The 20,243-nt window shown below is 34.7% G+C and overlaps 1 protein-coding gene across 1 annotated transcript in view; it reads right to left on the reverse strand.

The window, feature by feature from the left end:
- Window positions 1-20,243, reverse strand: part of LOC138324767 (histone acetyltransferase KAT6A-like) — a 34,251-nt gene that overhangs the window by 3,219 nt on the left and 10,789 nt on the right. Inside the window, exons 2-6 of the mRNA XM_069269899.1 lie at window positions 13,129-13,291; window positions 9,689-9,801; window positions 5,945-6,026; window positions 2,770-2,883; window positions 390-465 (exon numbers count right to left, since the gene is read on the reverse strand). Of these exons, the coding sequence (XP_069126000.1) occupies window positions 390-465; window positions 2,770-2,883; window positions 5,945-6,026; window positions 9,689-9,801; window positions 13,129-13,291 (548 nt within the window). The remainder of the gene's footprint in view (window positions 1-389; window positions 466-2,769; window positions 2,884-5,944; window positions 6,027-9,688; window positions 9,802-13,128; window positions 13,292-20,243) is intronic.

The raw sequence follows: 20,243 nt of genomic DNA on the forward strand, positions 1-20,243 counted from the left end.
GTTTAGAAATGCATTCACGCGCAATATGATGTATCTCTGCAAATGTATGACGTCAAAATAGGCAATAAATTCTATAAAAAGATAGATTAACGCTTATTACTACGGTTTTCAGTTTTCTGAAAGATATTTATATTGTTATTCTCTTTGTCAGATATTTGGCAGTTTTTGGTCATTACCAAAAAGGAAAGTCAAACGTTTCCATAAAATAAATGCCTATTGTTTACAGCTTTGGAACTCGTAATATCTATAAAGCCGGAACTCACAATGGCACAGAATAAGTGTGACGAGACAGAGATATTCGACCTCAATAACGTAAGCCTATGATGACGAGCAGGGGATTACGTTTATAACGACAGATTAAAGAAACCTGCTTTACTTCTTCCACGCACCTGTTCTCCTGGGTTTCGGGGTCATGTACCGGAGAATCGCAAGGTGTTGGTAAACCTGACGTTGTGCTGCAACCGGCTAAAATCAACACAAGAGGAAATTGGATTTTACACATGTCTATTTTAGGAAGTTTTATTTTTGTATTTCGAAAACAATGTAATATATAATTGCATTTAATACTCTTCACCAGGAATTATTCGTTTTTTATTAATAGGCCTCTACTCTAGTATATCAAACATTATAATATGCATCTGGTTAAGAAGATGGTTCTTAACGTACATGCCGTTCGATGCTCATGCCTATCAATATAAGTCCCCTGCCGATGGAACCAGATGCGACTATAGTGTTGGTCTCTGTCTGACAGTCTGTCAATGGTAACTTATGAGGAACTTTAAATAGAATTTCGGGTCAAAGGGTCAACTAAAAAGGTCACTGTTACTAAAACATATTGTTTTGACAATTGTTGGTTTCTAAACAAAACCTTGAGAACGAGCTGATAAAGAGGACGATTTAGGATTTTAATGTGGGGTCAAAAGATCAACTAGAGATCAGTCACTAAAACTTTTGTTTTGGCAAATGTCGCGTTATAGATGAGAACTTGAGAATGGGTTGACATATACAATTGAAGCTGATACTTGGGATTAAATCTGAGGTTAAGAGGTCCTCTACAAAGGTCACTGTTACTAACATAGTTTGAGGTCACTGCAATGATTTGTGAGGGTCGACGAGGACATTAAAAATTATGTTACTTCAGAAATGCTCAGAATACTTGTTTGGTATAAAAACAACTATTCTGACTAATACCTAACTAGAAGGAATTACCACAGCAATATCTTAAAAGCGCAATGATCCTATAACCGAGTTATTTTTCGGAAATATATATCCACATATACATGTATATAGGATATTAAATGTGTGTTCAATTCAAACGAGAGTTTGAGAAACTAGTCTAAGAAGTTTTTTTTTTTTTTTTTTTTGCAAGCCTAAGCAAGCAAAATTTAAACCTTCGAGACGAGCTTTATAAAATTTCAAAATGTAATGAATACTTTACATGTAAGCACGTTTTATGACATAACAATTACAACCAACATTAAAAAGAATATATGTCAAAATGCATTGCAGAAATCCAGCTGAGGCCGCCATTTTATACCGCCATTGCCGACAATATTGACGTCACGTCATTATTTTTCTTGATGTCATTTCATCGTTTCTGTCATGACGTCACAATGAGTTTCCAGCGAATGAGAATCTCTCAATGTCGTATTACACTAGTGACATTGCAAAAATATTACAAGGGCAAAATCACTGAATATCAGGCGCATTATGTGATACAATGATATAAGAACTCTAAAGAGTTTTCAGTTCCGGCACAATGACTAATGACCAATTGCTGCTACCATACATTTTTGTTTTTATTATTTCCATTCATATATAAAATAATTCATTATATTGATTTGTGCTGGTTCTCCTGTGTTAGCATTTGTAGGTATTAAACCTTTCGCTATTGCCAATATCCTGATATGAATATGCACGACGATATAGCAGTGATTTTAACGAGGTATGTATAGCCAAATGTCTATTTCATGTCGACAAAAATAGTCCTCGTTCCTTTGTACACTGAGCCGTGACGTCAATATAGAATATTTTGATGTTCACTGTAAGTGGCCACATAAAGGTCATAAGGTTTCTTGCTCTCAGATGTGTGTATTTATTTCATTTTTATGTTATGCTTAACCCGTACGTAAACTTCAAACGAATACATTTCTCACGTTTAAGTATTTCGCTTAAAAATACAAAAAATAAGGTACATATATAAATTATGCCTTATTTATAACTGGGAATGACCAGCGGATTAAATCGTTCAGTATACAAAACATAAATGTCCACACATGTGTTGAAATATCAGCAGCTTGCATATAAATCATCAATAAACACTCGTACTAGATGAAAGCAACTGAACAGGTAGATGTTTATGAGTTACATTTTTTTGTCGCTGGTAGTTATTTACATTTTACAAATATCATCTCATATGATATATAGTATTGCAGTGCATATATGAATGTATACGACCACACTAAACAGGCAAACGTTTGTTAATTATTCATTAAACGTGACGTCAACAGGATGTTTATATCCATATAATAAAATTCGTGAGCACGTATAGGCTCCAATAGCCATCAATTTCAGTAAACCCATCCTGTCGAGTCTAATTACACCCCAATATATTTCGTCAATAAGCTACAGGGCCTAGATTAAATACCAGGATTAGGTTTGTTTACTTTGTGTGCTAGTTGTTGTGCCTTTATACACGCATTACTAACCGACTACACACAGACATATTTTATAATAATCAGATTTAAGATCCGTGACCAGAACACTTACGTGCATTATATGGCGGATCGATATGGTTTACTTCCGGTTTCGTGTCGACACATGGAGTTTCTATGTCTGCCATGGCAACGCCCTGATCTGTACATTCCGAACATATCCATTTTCCTAAAATAAAATACAGCTATGAGATAACAGCCTATGTAACATGTACGTGAATTTGAATGATTCTAAAACAAAGAAGCATTCTCTGGTGATTATGCAGACAATTTCGACCATGTCATGGAAGCATAAAATGTTAACTTTTGAAAATTGTTTTGATGCTCATCTCGCTTCAAACTTAATCTCTATACCTCTTCATTCGACCGTTTCTCGGCAGAAAAAAAAATAAAAAAAAATTCTTCGTCACCAATAGACTGAAGTTTTAAAAGGCCATTTCCTCAACAATTCAGTTGTTATCTGTCTAGCCCATGTTTCCATTCAATTACCAGAAAACGATTTGTCTAAGGTATAACATCATTGTGTTAGTCTGCTCTTAAGTATATTTGATTTCGATCAAGAAATGCTATACACGTAAACAAAGTAAATTCATTTTAAGAATGCTATCTCGGTGATGTAGTTTTTTCTCAATAACGAATTTAACAACATTACTCCAATATTTGCTACAATGTTTCAAAGAGAAGCATAAGTAGGAATGGAAACAGTTGTCGACGATCATTTTTAAGAACACTTTACTTTGGGTATACGCATAAAAGGAAATTTCAAATAAATAGCAATGCAATCAACTTTTGTTTGTTTACTTGATGAAATTAACGTCCTATAAACAGCCAGAGTCATGTAAGGATGGCCACCCATGTATGCGGGTATGAGCGGGTATGAAGTTTGGGTTTGTGTTTTTTGAGACTGCGGTATATTCGTGTTGTGTCTACTTATATATCGGAACTCTTGCTCTTTCTCAGTGCTTACTGTTATATCACTGAAGCATGCCGACGAAGACACAGCCAAAAAAACGACAGGATCTATCTGAGAGAGAGAGCCAAGACATCATTTTTTTTTAAAATTAAACAGGGAGAAGTATCATGTGAAATATTGCAACAACTTCAACTAATTTATATTGATAAAAATATTTTAAATTTTACCAAATTGCAAAGATAAATACAATACGGTAGATTAAACAACAATGGCGTTTATTTCTTGATTTTCTTAGAGACATGAGCTACAGCATACAAGTTAAAATGTTTGTTATGAAACGTGGTTATAGATGATATACCTCAAGAAGTTATCTAGAAAAGGTTGAAAGGCGCTACCTATTTCAAGAAGCATCGCAACAAATTCGATTACTCACAAGAATGATACACGTGCCATTATTCCGAAAAAAGAGGGAACACTCCATAACTATTGCACACTGTTTATTAGTGTTTTATCAAAACTGGAGAGGCCATAAATTATCTCTTGGTCAACAATAAAATGAACGCAATGAATGCAAGTTATCGTTCCAAATGTGTTATTATATATATTCGTGAAGTTCTAAAAATGTATTTCCTTCAGTAGCAAAAATCGAATAAAAATGTAAAACCGTGTCGTTAAATGGTCATATTTGTCTTGGGACACGTTTTGCTTTCGCAAAAAATATAGGATTCGCTCAATCTCCAAAAAAAAGCGTCAACGTCATATTACAAAAAACACGCCAAATAGAAGATATAGCATCAAGTAGACTGACATCCTGTATCATGCCCTCAATATATTGCAATAAGAATACGCATGTTAAATTATGCATACTCGTACGAGACATACATCGAGTCAATGGCATCCATTGTCGATACGTGGAATCCTATTACAACATGTAAACCCGTCTTGGTGGCAAGTATGCGTGTATTTGAATGAAAGTAGTATCACTTGACGTTCGATAATATGGCTTCATTCAGAAGATTTATCAAAGTGATATAATCAAAGACAAAACCTAACAGACCTGTTTTATGTCGACTGCGTTACACTTGAAAAATACATACTGGGTCAAGTATTTTAAAGATGCTCCATCGCCGACAGAGCATAAATGATATTCATCACTTGAACAATGATTGGTGTTTAATCGTGTGTACATATATGTCTAATTAGCACAGAAAATAAATATTAGGTAATTTATTTTGCCTTTGGTGCATGCAGTCAGTACTTCATTCCATATAGGATATAGTGTCACGGAATTTTTTCGGGATGCAATTACGTATTTTTTGTAATTTTAACTTGAAGTAAAATTAGAATCTCACACTTTTCAATGGTGGTAATGGTGTAAAGTAAGTAACTGTGGCTGTGGCTGCCATCTTGGATTTCAGATCGACGGACGAAACATGATGACTATAGGTCATCCTGACCTAAAAATACCATTTGTCAGCGATGGAGCATCTTTAACAAACTTCAAAGGGTCCTTATGATAGACGAGTTGTAACAGCATGCAAAAATAAATACATGTAATGTAAAGCCATACTTTAGCCTTAAATTGATGTTACGAATTGTCTGTACAAGCGTGTTCGTTGTTGTGCAGCAATTTTGTTACTCCGTCACAAACAGAGGCCAGTAAGTGGCAGATAATAATTTATACAAGGAAATACAAAAATGTATATGATGTCACATGTACAAATAAAATCGACTACAAATGTACTTATATTTGAAATTGTTATAATATGTGTCACAACGGGTCGAATGTTTTACATTATTTCTATCAATAATATAAAACACAAAATGTTAGGTAAAATAAACAGTAGAAATCATCAATAGTCACAAACAAACATTAATTTACTCAAAAACATAAGAAACAAACTTTGAACACAAAAAATGTTAATAATATTCGTTGTAAATATATCTAAAAAGTAATTATTTAAAATTACTTTTATATCCCAGGATAATTTTGAACAAATGTAGCATTAAATTGTAATCTTCTTTGTTTAAAATTGTGTACTAGCTTTACTTAACAGTAGATGTAAATGGTTTCTGGCATTAAAGACAAAGTTCATTTTGGGGAATTATTTACCATCCTAGCGATCACTCAGAATAAGTGAATGACTTCTAATTCCAACATGCTGAAAATTAACCTTGGAAATCTTGCTTATTTTCACTTTAAGGTTTAATGAATTGATATTAACAAGTCATGTGAGCAACAGATAAAACACTAGCGTATATCAATTTTATTAAAGGGTCAATTTGAGCGTATGACGTTTTATATTTTAAGACTGACCTGATGGTTTCTCTAGCACCTGTGGTGTGTGGCAGTTCATGTGATACCCCTTGTCGCACGCATCACAAAATAGCATAGAATCCTATCAAAATAGAACATAAAGGTTAGTACAGCATAACAAAATGTTATCAATAAAATATATTCATCATAAACATTTTCAAAAAGTAACGCTACTTCTGAACGCAACAGATGCGGCGCTTTATGATGTATTCATACCTGGCAAAACACATAAAAATAAAAGCGAATTCTACCAAACACCGTTTCATTTTTATAAATAATGAATGGAAGTCATCAATACGTGGAAAACATGTCTTGATGTAAAACGATTCCGAAACATTTAACGTAATACATTTCTGCACACATTGCAGAAGTATGTTGGTTATCTCAAAATCCAACCGTCCGAGAGATAAAATTATTTCTGTTTTTTTACAGATGGCCGAAGATGAGCGATTTCAATGATTTTATTTTACACCCAGACATACAGATCCAAGACTGATATCTAATTTCAAATTACAGGTATTCGTTATTTTGTACAATGTTGCGTAGAGATAGACGTAACCTATATAATGATTTTTTCCTCATTTGATTCCGTGCCGAGTTCGTAAGTCGATATAATTGTTTAATCTATAACGACAGTAAACATATTTTATGCAAATTATCTTGAATTACATATAATGAATTGTATATATGTTTCTGTATTTACTTAAAATGAGTTCGGGCAAGGACATAAATTGACGTCATGGTATTTATGATCGATTAAAACTATTTGAATATCAGTACTGTCCACCATTATCTGACATGTAACACGTGTATAAAACATCAATATATCTAAGCTATATTTCCAAGTCAGCGAACTTAGAAGTATTGTAGCATATAGAATATTGATCTTGATATTAATTATAGCTATCACCTCCACATCACCTTCAGAGTTAAAATCGACTCTGGTGCTAGTGATAAATCGATGGTAGTGTATTCGTATTTTCTTCAAGTCCTTGGATACGATGACGTAGATCATCCTATAATGTGACTTTAACACAGACATCCTCATATCGATAGCATGTGGCAGCGGAGACATTGGCTAATACCGACGTCACAATCAAGGGGAATTTATGGAATCAACACTGATTTGAAACAATGTACTTTGACAGGTTGTTTCATCCTTTTAAGGCAAGGAAAATCTTAAAGGCCAATTACCTTTCAGAAACGCCATTTGATTTTATAATGTGAATGTAAAACGACAATTTTGAATTTTCATTCTACACTTATTATCACCTGCTGATCAATTTAATTAAAACAAATAAAGTCTTTATTTTCATAACGCGGGTCGTCTTCTCGCCGTGGTCTTAATTACCGCGCTTTACTTGACTATCACTGCACCAGATTACGCAGGAAATGTTTAGTATTGTAACCTCATCTTAAGCCATCGACATCTTATATTACTACTGTTTTAAAAAGCTTACTTTTGGTTTCAAAAAGATAATGGACCTTTAAGAAAGCATTTCCCATATACTGATAATAACTGATGAACTCAAATGACCATGCATAACAAATAAATATGCATTAGTAATGTTTCTTATCATCATATTTCAATCTCCAGCTTTCATCCTATGCTTAACAGTGAACTGAGAATAAGTGCAACTATAAAATCGATGTAACAAATGTTTGAATTGCCAGGCGACATAAAAATGTATCGGTCACATTTTATCCTTTCCATATCGATAGGCTATTACAATGTGATTATCTTTATATTTTTATAAATTTTCCGGTGCGTAAAACAAAACGAAAGTTCATTTTCAGTTCATTTGCAAGAACGCCGGTTATTGAGAGAAAAACTTAAAGCTGGAACTGCACACGTACACTTTAAAACATTAATCGAGTTTTAGGAATTGTTCGTCTTTGAAGTTATGCACTAACTATCATTCCAAAGTTATTCTTACTTAAGCGACTTTCAAGTTTGTAGTTACTACTAAAGCTACTAATATAATTCTATTACGAATTGCAATGATGTCATAAATTTTAATTACATATTTCATATCCACTAAAGAGCGATGTTCTGGTTAGTTTTCTGTTAGTATTTTAGGGATTTATGGGACCAGGAAGTATTGTTGATTGTGTGAATAAAAAGATTATAGGATTTTAAAAGCAGTCCGCTCCTTCATCAAGATACATAACACACAAACACATTGTATAAAATTAACGATATGAAATACAAAGAGACAAAGGAAACAGATATATTACAATAATGTTGAAGGCAATCAGCCTTTTAACGAGGGAGGCCGAGGCCAAGACGGATTTTAGCGACACTTTGTCATAATCGTCTAAAGAACGCTAGGATTCAAACCGTTGAAACGGTTTTTTAGGCTTGTACATCTAACAACCTATTTCAATGATCACGGAAGTAGTGGGTGGCACCGTGCTTACTAATGAAGGACCAGTCTGTATTTGTATTGTGTATGATACTAATACAAAACAACAGGATTTAGTGACGACTATTGGGCAGGTATCATAGAATATAAGAATATCGTTTTAATGAATGAGCGCAATAAGGTCAATATCCATGCGTTTCTACAGTAGTAGCACGCATGTCAAGCTCGTAAAGGTTGAATACGTCAGCTTCACTATTCTACCATATATCTTCGAAAACGAATCATTTGATAAGTTGCTACAAATCTCCGCTTCCCAATGCCAGACTTTTGAGACGTTCACTTCTTTATGATACAATCGTTACGAAGTGTAACACTTTGTACACTTAGATTAACTACGAAGTGACCTAAACACTTTATGATACAAAAACGAAGTGACCTATGATAACACTTTATGATACAAAACGATAGAAGTGACCTAAACACTTTATGATACAAACGTACGAAGTGACCTAAACATTAATGATACAAACGTACGAAGTGACCTTAACACTTTATGATACAAACGTACGAAGTGACCTAAACACTTTATGATACAAACGTACGAAGTGACCTAAACACTTTATGATACAAACGTACGAAGTGAACTAAACACAAGTCGACCGTTTTCAGTACGAAAGTCCGAAACGTCGATGGTTTTGAGCAATAAAACATATATGAACTATGAATTATGTCAGTATGACATGGAAGATAGTTCTATTTGTAATATGATTACCATGTAGTCATTAATGTTCGCGTATTGAAATTTCGTAATTTTAACTAAAAACGAAAAAATTAAGTTGAACCCGTTTTTATCAGCTAAATAATCAATTCTACAAGTAAGAATTAAGAGTGTCCTATGCAAAATATTCTATTCTTCTACCAGTTGAAACTTACTTAATTCGAGTTTATTTGATTTCATCAAAAGGAAAAATCGTAAGAATTAATCCCCGCGACTTCTAATTCGAACAGACATGTTCAATAAGTCAGAACTCATGTGTCGCAAGAGGTTTTTTTAAAAATAACAATTATGATGACGAGCTTTATGGACTTTTCGCCTTAGAAAATCATAGTGAATGATTCAAATGTGCCATAGTTATACCAAATATTGCATGAAAGCAAAGATGTGATTTACTATAAGACCAGGTAGTTGTCAATTCCATGTTTGGTTTTTTTCGCAATAATTTCTGATAAAGTGTCCATCAACAAAAAACGGCTCTGATAATATTTACACCAATTGGATAAGTCTGAGCGGCTCAAAGTACATCCGACGCCCCTTTCTATAACCACCGACGACTTAGGCGTTCCCTACCGAGCGCCCACCTCCTGCCGCCATACTTACAGGGTCTCCTGAGTCGAGACAGAGGCAGCATGTCTTGCAGTCCATACACTGCCATGGATACTGGCTGGCCCGCTGTGCCAACACCTCTGAATATTCCATACATGTTGGATGAGCTTGAAATAGATAACATTCGATTAAGTCGATATTATAAAAATGACATTCAATTTATATTTGACATTTACATGACATAAATGTCGGTAGAAATAGAAATTACATCAAATCTTAATCGAGTTTATGACATTAATTTTTCAACGGGATTACTAAAAGCAGAAAACACATTCTATCAAATCCAAGTTCTGTGGTAAAGAAATCACATTCATTTTCTATGGAGAATAAAACAATGATATGACATTCAATTTCTAGTAAAGAGTATTCAGTAAAACAGTCTTCGACTTAGCATAGTCATCTTATATTTTTCCTACTCTAAATACGATCACACTATCAGATTGAAGACTAGTGGGAACAAAATACATGATAAATGTCTTAAGATACTGTGAAATGAATAGGAAGGAAACATGTTTTACAAACACTAAAACACCATTAAAGTGGCAAGCGTTTTTCATTGGGATTCTGAGATGACTGTTTGGGACTCTTTCAGGATAACTGTTTCTAACCTGGGGGGCAATAAGTTGAATTAAACATAGATACATATGTTAATGCTATAGCTGTAGTTATGTACAAATGAACTAAAACTACCATAAAACTGAATTATTTTAAACATCTTTAACCGTCACAATCAATACCTAGATGAAATAAAATATGTTGATCAAGTCCGAAACCTGACTATAATATCAGAGGCGGTCTAAACTTCGAAAGAGAACATCTCTATGAAGATTGAATTGCTATATATGTAGATAATTCAACGTTAATCCGATAAATGAAAAGTTGTTAAGAATATTTTTCAAATATTTCTGATATTTTCCTTGTGCATGCAAAATGCGACAGCAGGCTTTCATACTAACGCGAGTGCGTTTGATATCTTTTATTGAACTCAAAACAAACATTTAAGGTTAATTGATCAACAGGCAATATTGCAAAGGCGAATTATACTCGAAAGGTATTTTCGGCAACACATCTATAGTGTCTATATTAGTAAGCTACGTGCCGAACCCCGTCAATAAAGGCAGAAACGAAATCGCTATTTAAGCCCAATACGATCGATTTATAGTGCGGAGACAGAAAACGAGTTTCATTTCCTCCACTAATCGTTTAATGCTACGCGTACCATTCCTCCCGTCACATCCCGTTAACATTATGTTTATCGTCTATTCAATCTGTATTCAGATCTAATTCTATCTACGGAAATATCAGCGAGCCGCTTAACCTAAATATTCAAGCTTCAGCTCAACCAAATCAGTCTTGATCTGGTTTGAACTTCCTTTAACGTATATTCCGTTATGCATGTTACAATCATTTCCGTTGTAGGTTGGTAACAATTGTGACGTTTGTTTTACTGTCGATAATGGCGTTGTCGGGAGGGAGAGGGCGAAAATGGCGTTGTCGGGAGGGAGAGGGCGAAAATGGCGTTGTCGGGAGGGAAAGGGCGAAAATGGCGTTGTCGGGAGGGAGAGGGGGAAGTAATATGACGTCATGTTCACAAAAACACAACGTAACAATAAATACCTACCCGCAAGTGCATATAACTCGGTGATATACAAATTCTGAATAACTACAAAAGGACATTTAGAATTTATATGGCAACTTTCTAGTATGTATTTCTTATTTGTCATTATTTGTTTGATTCGTGAAAAATGAGAGCAGAGCCACGAGCCAAACGTTTGTCTTAAAACTTCGTAACAACAATTACTAAACTCTACACGGCAGTCTTCTAACGAAGCCTTCATTAACGAAGACGTATCCATTTCCCGTAACACGCACACTTTACGGTGATAATTGGACGACAAACACGTGTTTTGTCTTCAATGTTTAAGACAGCAGAGTAGGAACCAATTCCACCATGAACAGAGGAAAGCAGCAATAGATGTGTTCGTGAAACTTACATCCGCTTCATTACAGCTGATCTGGCAGAGATAAGATCATGCTTCGACAATTTTGTTAAAATGGAAATTCAACATAAGTCTAAAATGTCATCCATTTATTTATCGATCTGACAAATTCGCAAAATCAATACGTGCGGTAATAGATATCAATCATAAGGATGCCATATCTAATAGCATGTCTCATTTGTCGTCCAGGAAACTGCATGTTTAGTACCGTCTGGGGCAGTTACCGGTCTAAAGGTCAAAGTTTAACTTCAACGACATAACCATTAACGTTAATCTATATTCAATCTATATCAGCGATGTTATCAGTGCTGTTATCAGGAACAAACAGAAACGTATTTTTGGTTTCCTTGATAGTCTGTGCAACAGAAAAATGGGAAATGGTTTATAGATTTATTAATGACTTGTGAAGATCAACGGATAATGTCGCTTTAATGTCAGATTCTCAGTGAATCATGTAGTTATTAAAATATTGCCCAACCTATGGCGTTTTTTAGTTTGACTTAAAGTTGGATTAACAGTTTCATCAAATATGAACTATGTGTATAACATTAATGTAATTTAAATATTTGTTTTCTTCACTATATTCTTGATCATCTACTTAATACAACATGAAATTTATCGTGTGGAAAGTTTTGTTGGTTTCTGTTACCATGCTAAAAATCACGAATTCTTCATTGGCTTGCTACGGATATCTCGAGACACAAAATAATTCGAAAGTTCTATATCACAAAAGATCGTCATGTTGTACAATAGTTCATGTTAAGTTAATGCAATGTAACATTATCCTTAAGTTCTTAAAACGAAATAATCTCAAAATAGTTTTAATGTTGTACAGCGATAAAAAATTACGCGTAATACGAGAAAGTCATTTGGCCGCAAGTAAGTACAACATAGATAATGTTTGAAAGGAAAATGTGCGTAACATTTGCGTGAATGGTTTACCGGCAGAAATCTTGAAATTAACCCATCACAGTATTGGTGAAACGGATTTCAGAAACTAATTCCTACTTTTCAATCTTATTCCAAAACCAGAAATTCATTGAAAACTTCTTTTCTGACCGCCTGGGTATTTATTGTACATTAGCTGATTGGGCTTATGCGAATAGATCAGATTAAACTTTTCGAACAAAACGCGCGAATATATATTTTTAAAAAATCGCTCTACAAACGAAACCACGTATTACTCTCAAAATAGAATCAATGAAATTTGGGAGACTATATCTAATGCTTGAAATATTTGTACGGAGACTATAGAAAAATACGAAGGACAAAGCAAGGTGCTTCTTCTGTATTGTTGATATATCCGATCTAAGAAATCGGGTTCCAACATTCTTTTTCATTCCATGTTAGTTATACAAGAAATGCTTTATCAACATACGAAGAGTAGTAGGTATGTGAGTGGGAGGGGGATGGGAGGGTCACGTTTCGGCTTACCTCTAGCTCCACAGTCTTTACAGACGAGAAGTTCCTCTGGTTGACCGAGCCGATTCTGTCTTGACGTTTGTTTACAATAGTCACACCACAACGCAGCAGCCGGGACTGTTGCTGCCACATTCCAAGTAACCGGGGGCTCGTAGCTATAGAATCTCTTCAGTTTCTGAAAAGACAAAAACAAATATCTGACTTGAGAAATCTGATATTTTTTAAGTATATAGAATGCTATTAGAATAACATATTTCCTAAAACAATAATGAAAGATTAAAACGCCATTAAAATACATTCATGAAGTAAACATTTCGTTTCTTTCACGACGGAATAAAACATATCATCATATCATGTTACATACATCGACGTTTCACAATAATTCGGACATGAAATGCATGCAGACAAAAGCAAACGCCAAATTGGTTCTCTTTCAATTTTTCATTCGTTATTTATATATCACTATTTGACATGCATGCTGAGAAAACGTATTTCAAATATCATTTCAAATACTGTCGGTAACTATTTCTTCTCACTGACTGTACTGAACTATAAATAAATATATGATTAATACAACTAATACATCTATTCTTCAAACAGATGTTGCCATATGTATATAATATTCATCTGTAGCACATATTACTATTACCTTCGATTTAATTGGAATATGTTGATATTTTTTCTCGGTGACTCGGCAGTGTTATTTGAGATAGAAATTGTTCTGCTGTATGTAAATTGGTTAGACGTATACTCATTAAGCTATTCGCGTCGCTGGTGAAAGCCGAGAACAATTTATTTGCGGCCGTGCAAGGCTTGTATACCACGTAGCTTATTATGGCTCTGGTAATGTTTGACAGTGATCCCGGATACCAACCTCAAATGACGCTTAAACAGGATTATTATGCTACAAATGCAAATGTCCGTTGTGTTACGAATGCAAATGTCCGTATGTATTGGAAATAATGCACATTTCGTAATCTAGACAACCTTATCATTTACAGACACCATAACTCTAGCCGACAAACATTGTCCTAAATCTGAGAAAGATTTTTTTTTATAAAAGTATTGTTTTGCCCAGCCTTAACGTTCTTGTGTTTCTATTACTTACAGTAGTCGGACCAGAAACTGGTCCAAGCTTCACAAACATTCCTTAATTTAGGAACCTCTATTGGTTGAAATTCTCTATAGAAAATCTTTGTATCAGGTAAGACATCTGAAGTTAAGGAACATTATTTTCTTATGTAATAGTGGGGAATATTAATTTAAGGAGTTGCTTTAAGTTAAGGAATATGATAACAGTGATTGACGGAAAATTGAGTTAGTCTGTCACCATTTTGAACATCCTCGATACTCCAGGGGTTCCGATCACTTAAGATCTCTACACCCTGGACTATCTCAAATTAAAGCTGAAGTCAGGTCAGCGGAAATCATCTGAACCAATCATAGGCCTGCAAAGATTTCCTTTGAAGACTAGAGAGAGCAACGCCCAACTTTAAAGCCACAAAGTCAACCACAGTGCGCCGTTATATTGCACTTTTGGCGTATACCAAACGACTAAATTACCTGTTCTGTTACGTTGCCTCCAGTTTTACTATGAGATAGTCCAGGGATGTAGAGATCTCAGGGGTGTAGAGATCTCAGGGGTGTGGAGACCGTAAGTGATCGGAACCCCTGGAGTATCGAGGATGCATTTTGAACACCCTACGTCTTATTAACATTGGAGATCATTTTAGAAATGTCTTCCTAATATGCGACATGTAACGTGTGAAGGGTGGACTGTGTGTTTTGGGAGACTGGTATGTTTTAGTGCTTTATAGTAGCCATAGTAGAATTTTCATCCTTTTTTATATTTTGCCTCATTTACTCATTTAAGCATTCTGACAGAGATGCCGAGCAGCACACCTCACTCAGTCACATTATCACCAAGATAATGAGGTATACACAGAGACAAACAAAGCACCACTGTACTGGCCTGTGACATATCATGTAATATGTATGTATGAACTTATGGTGCATGAATATTAACTATTTGGAATAATTTATCAAATGTTCCGAGGCTATCTGTCCTTCACAGGAGTGACGATTTTGTATCAAGTCTCGCTTGAGTGTTTTGTTATTTACAAACAATCGTGCATATAGACATTAAAATAACACTGACGTACGACCTAGAAATCTTTATAAACCACGTGTACTTTGATAGGATAACTAATGTTTTCTACCGTACACGATACACTTGGGTTTAAAACAAGCATTGAATCTATTTTTTTGTTATTAGCATTTGTAAATGAACGCATAAAATTAAACACTAACGTACGTTAGCGGAGTCGTTTTATTTCGTTGTCGACACGACTATTTAAAGTACGCAATGCTGTTATTTTTACCAAATTGAATCAAACCGATGATATTGTCTGAACAATTAACGAGCCAGACTCGGCAGATGTAAATACTCGAACAAAAATATTACAAAAAAAACAACCAATTACATGAAAACAGATTCGGCGCCATAACAAAGTGATCAACGGATACCGAGAGCAGTCACGTACATAAGAGATTAGGAAAATTTAAAACGCCACTAGAAATTACATTTTGTATCATTTACTCCGAATAATGTTTTCAAAACATACATGGTATTTATACCGTTGATGCCAAAGGTGAAATAGATGTACAAGACTTTCTATTTAGATTTTAAATTGAGCTTTTCTCGATTCTGTTAAACCTCGCATGGGGATGACGTTTGGCAATGCTGAATACAATACATCCTATTGTTATTGGAAGAACAATAAATACACGCTATTGTTTTTGAGAGAACAATCCAAAACAATTCTATAAACCTTTCAACACCAGTTATAAGTTTTGTTCACAATGCTTCCTTAATAATCTCGATGACTTCAGATATAAAGGCATTTGGAACTAATACCGATCACTTTTTATAAATGACAAATAGGGTTTTTTTAACTGCACTACTTCTTTGCTAAGAGAAACAAAAATAACTGTGTGATAATAGTACGAAAGTTTCACGGTAAAAACTACCTGACATACTGACAATTCAATCTTGGTTGGGGAAGAAAGTAAAACGAAACCACTAAAGTGAATGCAATTATTCCTCTCGGTTTATTGGCTACAATTTATTCGGATGGCATACATTTAAATGGCATATTAACTCGTTTAAAGAAATGTTTTCGACAGTTAATTATTCTATCTCCATTTTCCTTTTTTTTTAATTTCAACTAAACCTGCAAAAGTTCTATTACATAGAAATAACAACTTCAGCTGATAAATGAGACTAGTGGAATGGGTTAAACTTCACGTACGTGTACAAAAGGGCTACCGAGTTTATAAATATTGCATCAAATTATCAACTTTCAAAGTAACTTTGGTGTAAATACCAATTTTCAAATTACGAAGTGTAATCAATCGTTTTTAGGACAAACTTCACTACCAACGTCAATGGTATGACGTTCTAACGAGGTATTGTTGCTACAAGAAAATGTATGCATTGATGATAGACGTGGACCGTTATGACATAATATGCTTATATGCTCAGTACGCCCGAATGTAATCAAATAAAACAAACTGATGTCATGATTTACATTTGTTTAAGAGCTTTATCTCTTCTCAGCAGTGATATATCAGGACTAACTATAACTGTGAATCAGTCTGCCGTTTTACCGTCGTTTTAAACAGAGGTCACAAAACCCAGCGTAGTTGCAAGTACGTGTTGCCTTCGTACAAAAACACAGACAAAACGTGAACACATATACGCATTCAGAAGTATACAGAGAGGCGTAGTAGTTTTCGTGAATCCAAAACGCTCACTGCGCCCGAACTGCCTTCAGACCATGGGTTATGCACGTGCCAAAGGCGCGGGTACACCGTTTGGTCAACGCGCATTTAGGTCTTTCTTCCGAGATCATTTGCTTTAAAGACTACGCGCTGAACACGTGCGTGAAGCGGAAGTGGTAAATGCGTGTTCCGTAGTTCTAGCTGCGATGACGTAGCTCTGAACGACGGACGGAAGATTTCTGACAGATGGTCGTCGTCAGAGTACGATTCCGTCCCACTGACTGTAGTGTTGCAAAACAACGTTTGTCATGTAAATTTGTAATTAAATTCAACAATATCAAACGTGTTTAACATAAATTGATAATTTATTTACCCACCACCATGTCTAAATAATGTTTCTAAGCACGTTTGAATGGCTCACATCTCCGACACGGCTCACTTGGCCGCCATGATGCTTCTCGTTAGAAAGTCTCGCGCTCCAAATATGGTAACTAATACCATATATGCAATGATCTACAATTCTTTACTACGAAAGAAATATGATGTCACAGAGTTTTTAATATGAATTTTAGAAAAATAATCATTAAATTTCCAAAAATACTTACATTTGTTCAGTTTCACAATGTTTATTCGTTGTTTGTTGGCTTTTCATAAACTTCAAAACATTTTACCTGTTGAGTTTTCATTTCGTCACAGTTTCCGCTAAATCAAACATGGCGGTGTATTTGAACAGAATTTTACGGGTGTTGTGTTTACCTAAGATTTTACCACTAATAGTTGATGAAACATTATAATCGAAAGGTTTGTGAATTGAATATTTGTCATAGTTGTCAGAACAATACAGTTACATATGGATATTATCCGATGAATATATTTTATCAGCCTCAAAGTGCCCGATGTGGGACACATCGGGACTTGCAACAATACGGGCAACGGGGAGGAATTGATACCCTGCATGTTCATGTACATTTTTATTGTACGTGGAACGTGCCAACGACGTGCGTGGTCTACATTTACAACGCACTGAGAGAGTACTGATTCCTTAGATGAATATGACATCCACTTAAAATGGATGACATTTTCAGGTAAAACAACACCTTAATCGACGTAAGAAAATCGAGAGGTGTTATTATTATAAATATTTATGATATCGTTTGAAAAACGTATGTTGCACGTACTGACAACTTCCCTGCGTACGTGAGCGTGTCTAATAATGTGGCAGTCCTACGCAAATCGTACGTTGAAACCATGTTCAACCCCGACTTAATATAAAGATTTCGAGCCTATGATCATCCACCAGCGAAACACCTCTGTAAAAAATACAATAGAAACGACAGAATAATTCGGACAAAATATTAAGCATTACGTAATTACGCATGTGCGTCTGTTTTGACATATAAATATGTCAATTTTATCACTAGTGGCCTAGTTTGGTATACATCTCGATTCTGTCGTCTGATAAAACGATAACGCTCCTGTATTTGGATAGGATTGGTCTATTTTTAGACTCAAATGGCAGGAGTGCCTTAGTAGTGTCAAGCTGGTGTCGTAATGTACTAGTAATTTTAGTTTCCGTGTAACAATAGCGTCAAACCCTGATGATTTTCTATAAAAACGTGGTCATGACGTAATGTTTCGTATTTAAAGATACATATGTCTAAAGACGGATGGATTCACAACAGCCATATTCAATTTATTTCGAAATAAAATAACATACCAAACTCAAACCTTTTCATTTTATTTAAAATATCACAAATGAAAAGTTTACCTCTTCATTTCTGCATCAAAAGCCTTGGACAATTACACAAATATATTTCTAAATGAATCAGCATGAATCCTAAGTCTACATTTCTCTTTTTTTTTCATCAAATATAGACACTCAATAATTTTATTTCTTATGCATCAATGTCAGGAAGACTTACTTCATTAAAATGCCATTATGTAATTGGATATTAAATTTAACCGTATATCGTTGTTTAAAATGAGTTAAAGCAATCCCGGGAGAGTTTGATTAATTCACTATAAACTCTTCAAATATTAATACAAAAATATCGATCTCAGTAAAATATTGATTTTCGGAACGCGGAACCGAAGAGTAGCGAAAGCAATAGTCGGCTTTCAACAAAATAATACTTACTACGAGTAAACCGGATCGGTGGATCGGCGATCAGAGGAACGTGGAGACAGCTCCATTTACATGCCTGCTATAGAGAGATCGATCTCCAGCATTAACAAATCAACTAAGAAATGGGCCACACAGCAAGACGGATGCTTAACTGGAAGCAAACAGGATTAAAGGAACGGCTCATAGTTCCTTTTATGATAATTTGACGATTTCAGCTGAATAAATCGCCATGTGACATAAAAATTCTCGTAGCAGTCGTCGAGATATGGTCTCCGCTAGTCAACACAGACTGTGTCGACATTAACAAATGTGCAAGTATACGTTTGCCTTCGTTTTGCTCAATATATAAATGTTCATGTGTAAAGCTAATATTCAACCCCATTCAAATCTTTGAATTTCATTTGATTTTCTTTTTAAATAACATATCCCTTCCACGACCATCAATTAGTGGTAAATTGATGTGTATGTTTAAGAATGCTAATTTTAAACTTTATTAAAACATTAATTTCTAATCTCTGTTTAGACAACAAACCCATTTTTAGACAAAGACATTAAAACATCATTATGCTAAACAAGATGGGGAGGTATATTTATAGGAAGTCATTTTTACATAACGATTACCAAGATAGAGTGCGTGATGTTCTATGTGAACCACTAAATATATGTTAGAGCCGACTAAATACAGTAACAACACAGAGAGATACACATATAACACTAGTACAGCTTATTTTGCTTGCGATGAAATTTCGTTTATTTCACTTATTACGCTTATTTCACTTATTTTGCTTATTTCACGAGCGATAAGAAATCATGAAAATCAATCTTGTAGACCCAATGAAAACAAAACATCGCCAAATTAAATCGACCAGAGAGCAAGACTTCCCAGATTGATCTTGACGCCGATCAAAGAATGATCTATGTATGAAAATGGAAAGAGGGATCTTTCAAAATCCGATCTTTTTTTAAATAACATAACATTTCATTACTTACATCACCAACACGAAAAGTAATGAGATAAGATACTCGGACTTTAAAACTCGCACTCTGAAACATACTTGCTATGTGAAAGTGATATCAAATAACAATATTAAATAGAAATAGTTTGCGAGTGAGAAAGGACAAAATTTTATAGGTTAGATTACTGCAACAGAACTGGATACTAGTTAAATATCGTGGAATAAGGCATCAGTGAGTAGATTAAGCTTGGCATTAATGTACA

This window comes from Argopecten irradians, chromosome 6, assembly GCF_041381155.1.
Source record: "Argopecten irradians isolate NY chromosome 6, Ai_NY, whole genome shotgun sequence".
In the NCBI taxonomy this organism is placed as follows: domain Eukaryota; kingdom Metazoa; phylum Mollusca; class Bivalvia; order Pectinida; family Pectinidae; genus Argopecten; species Argopecten irradians.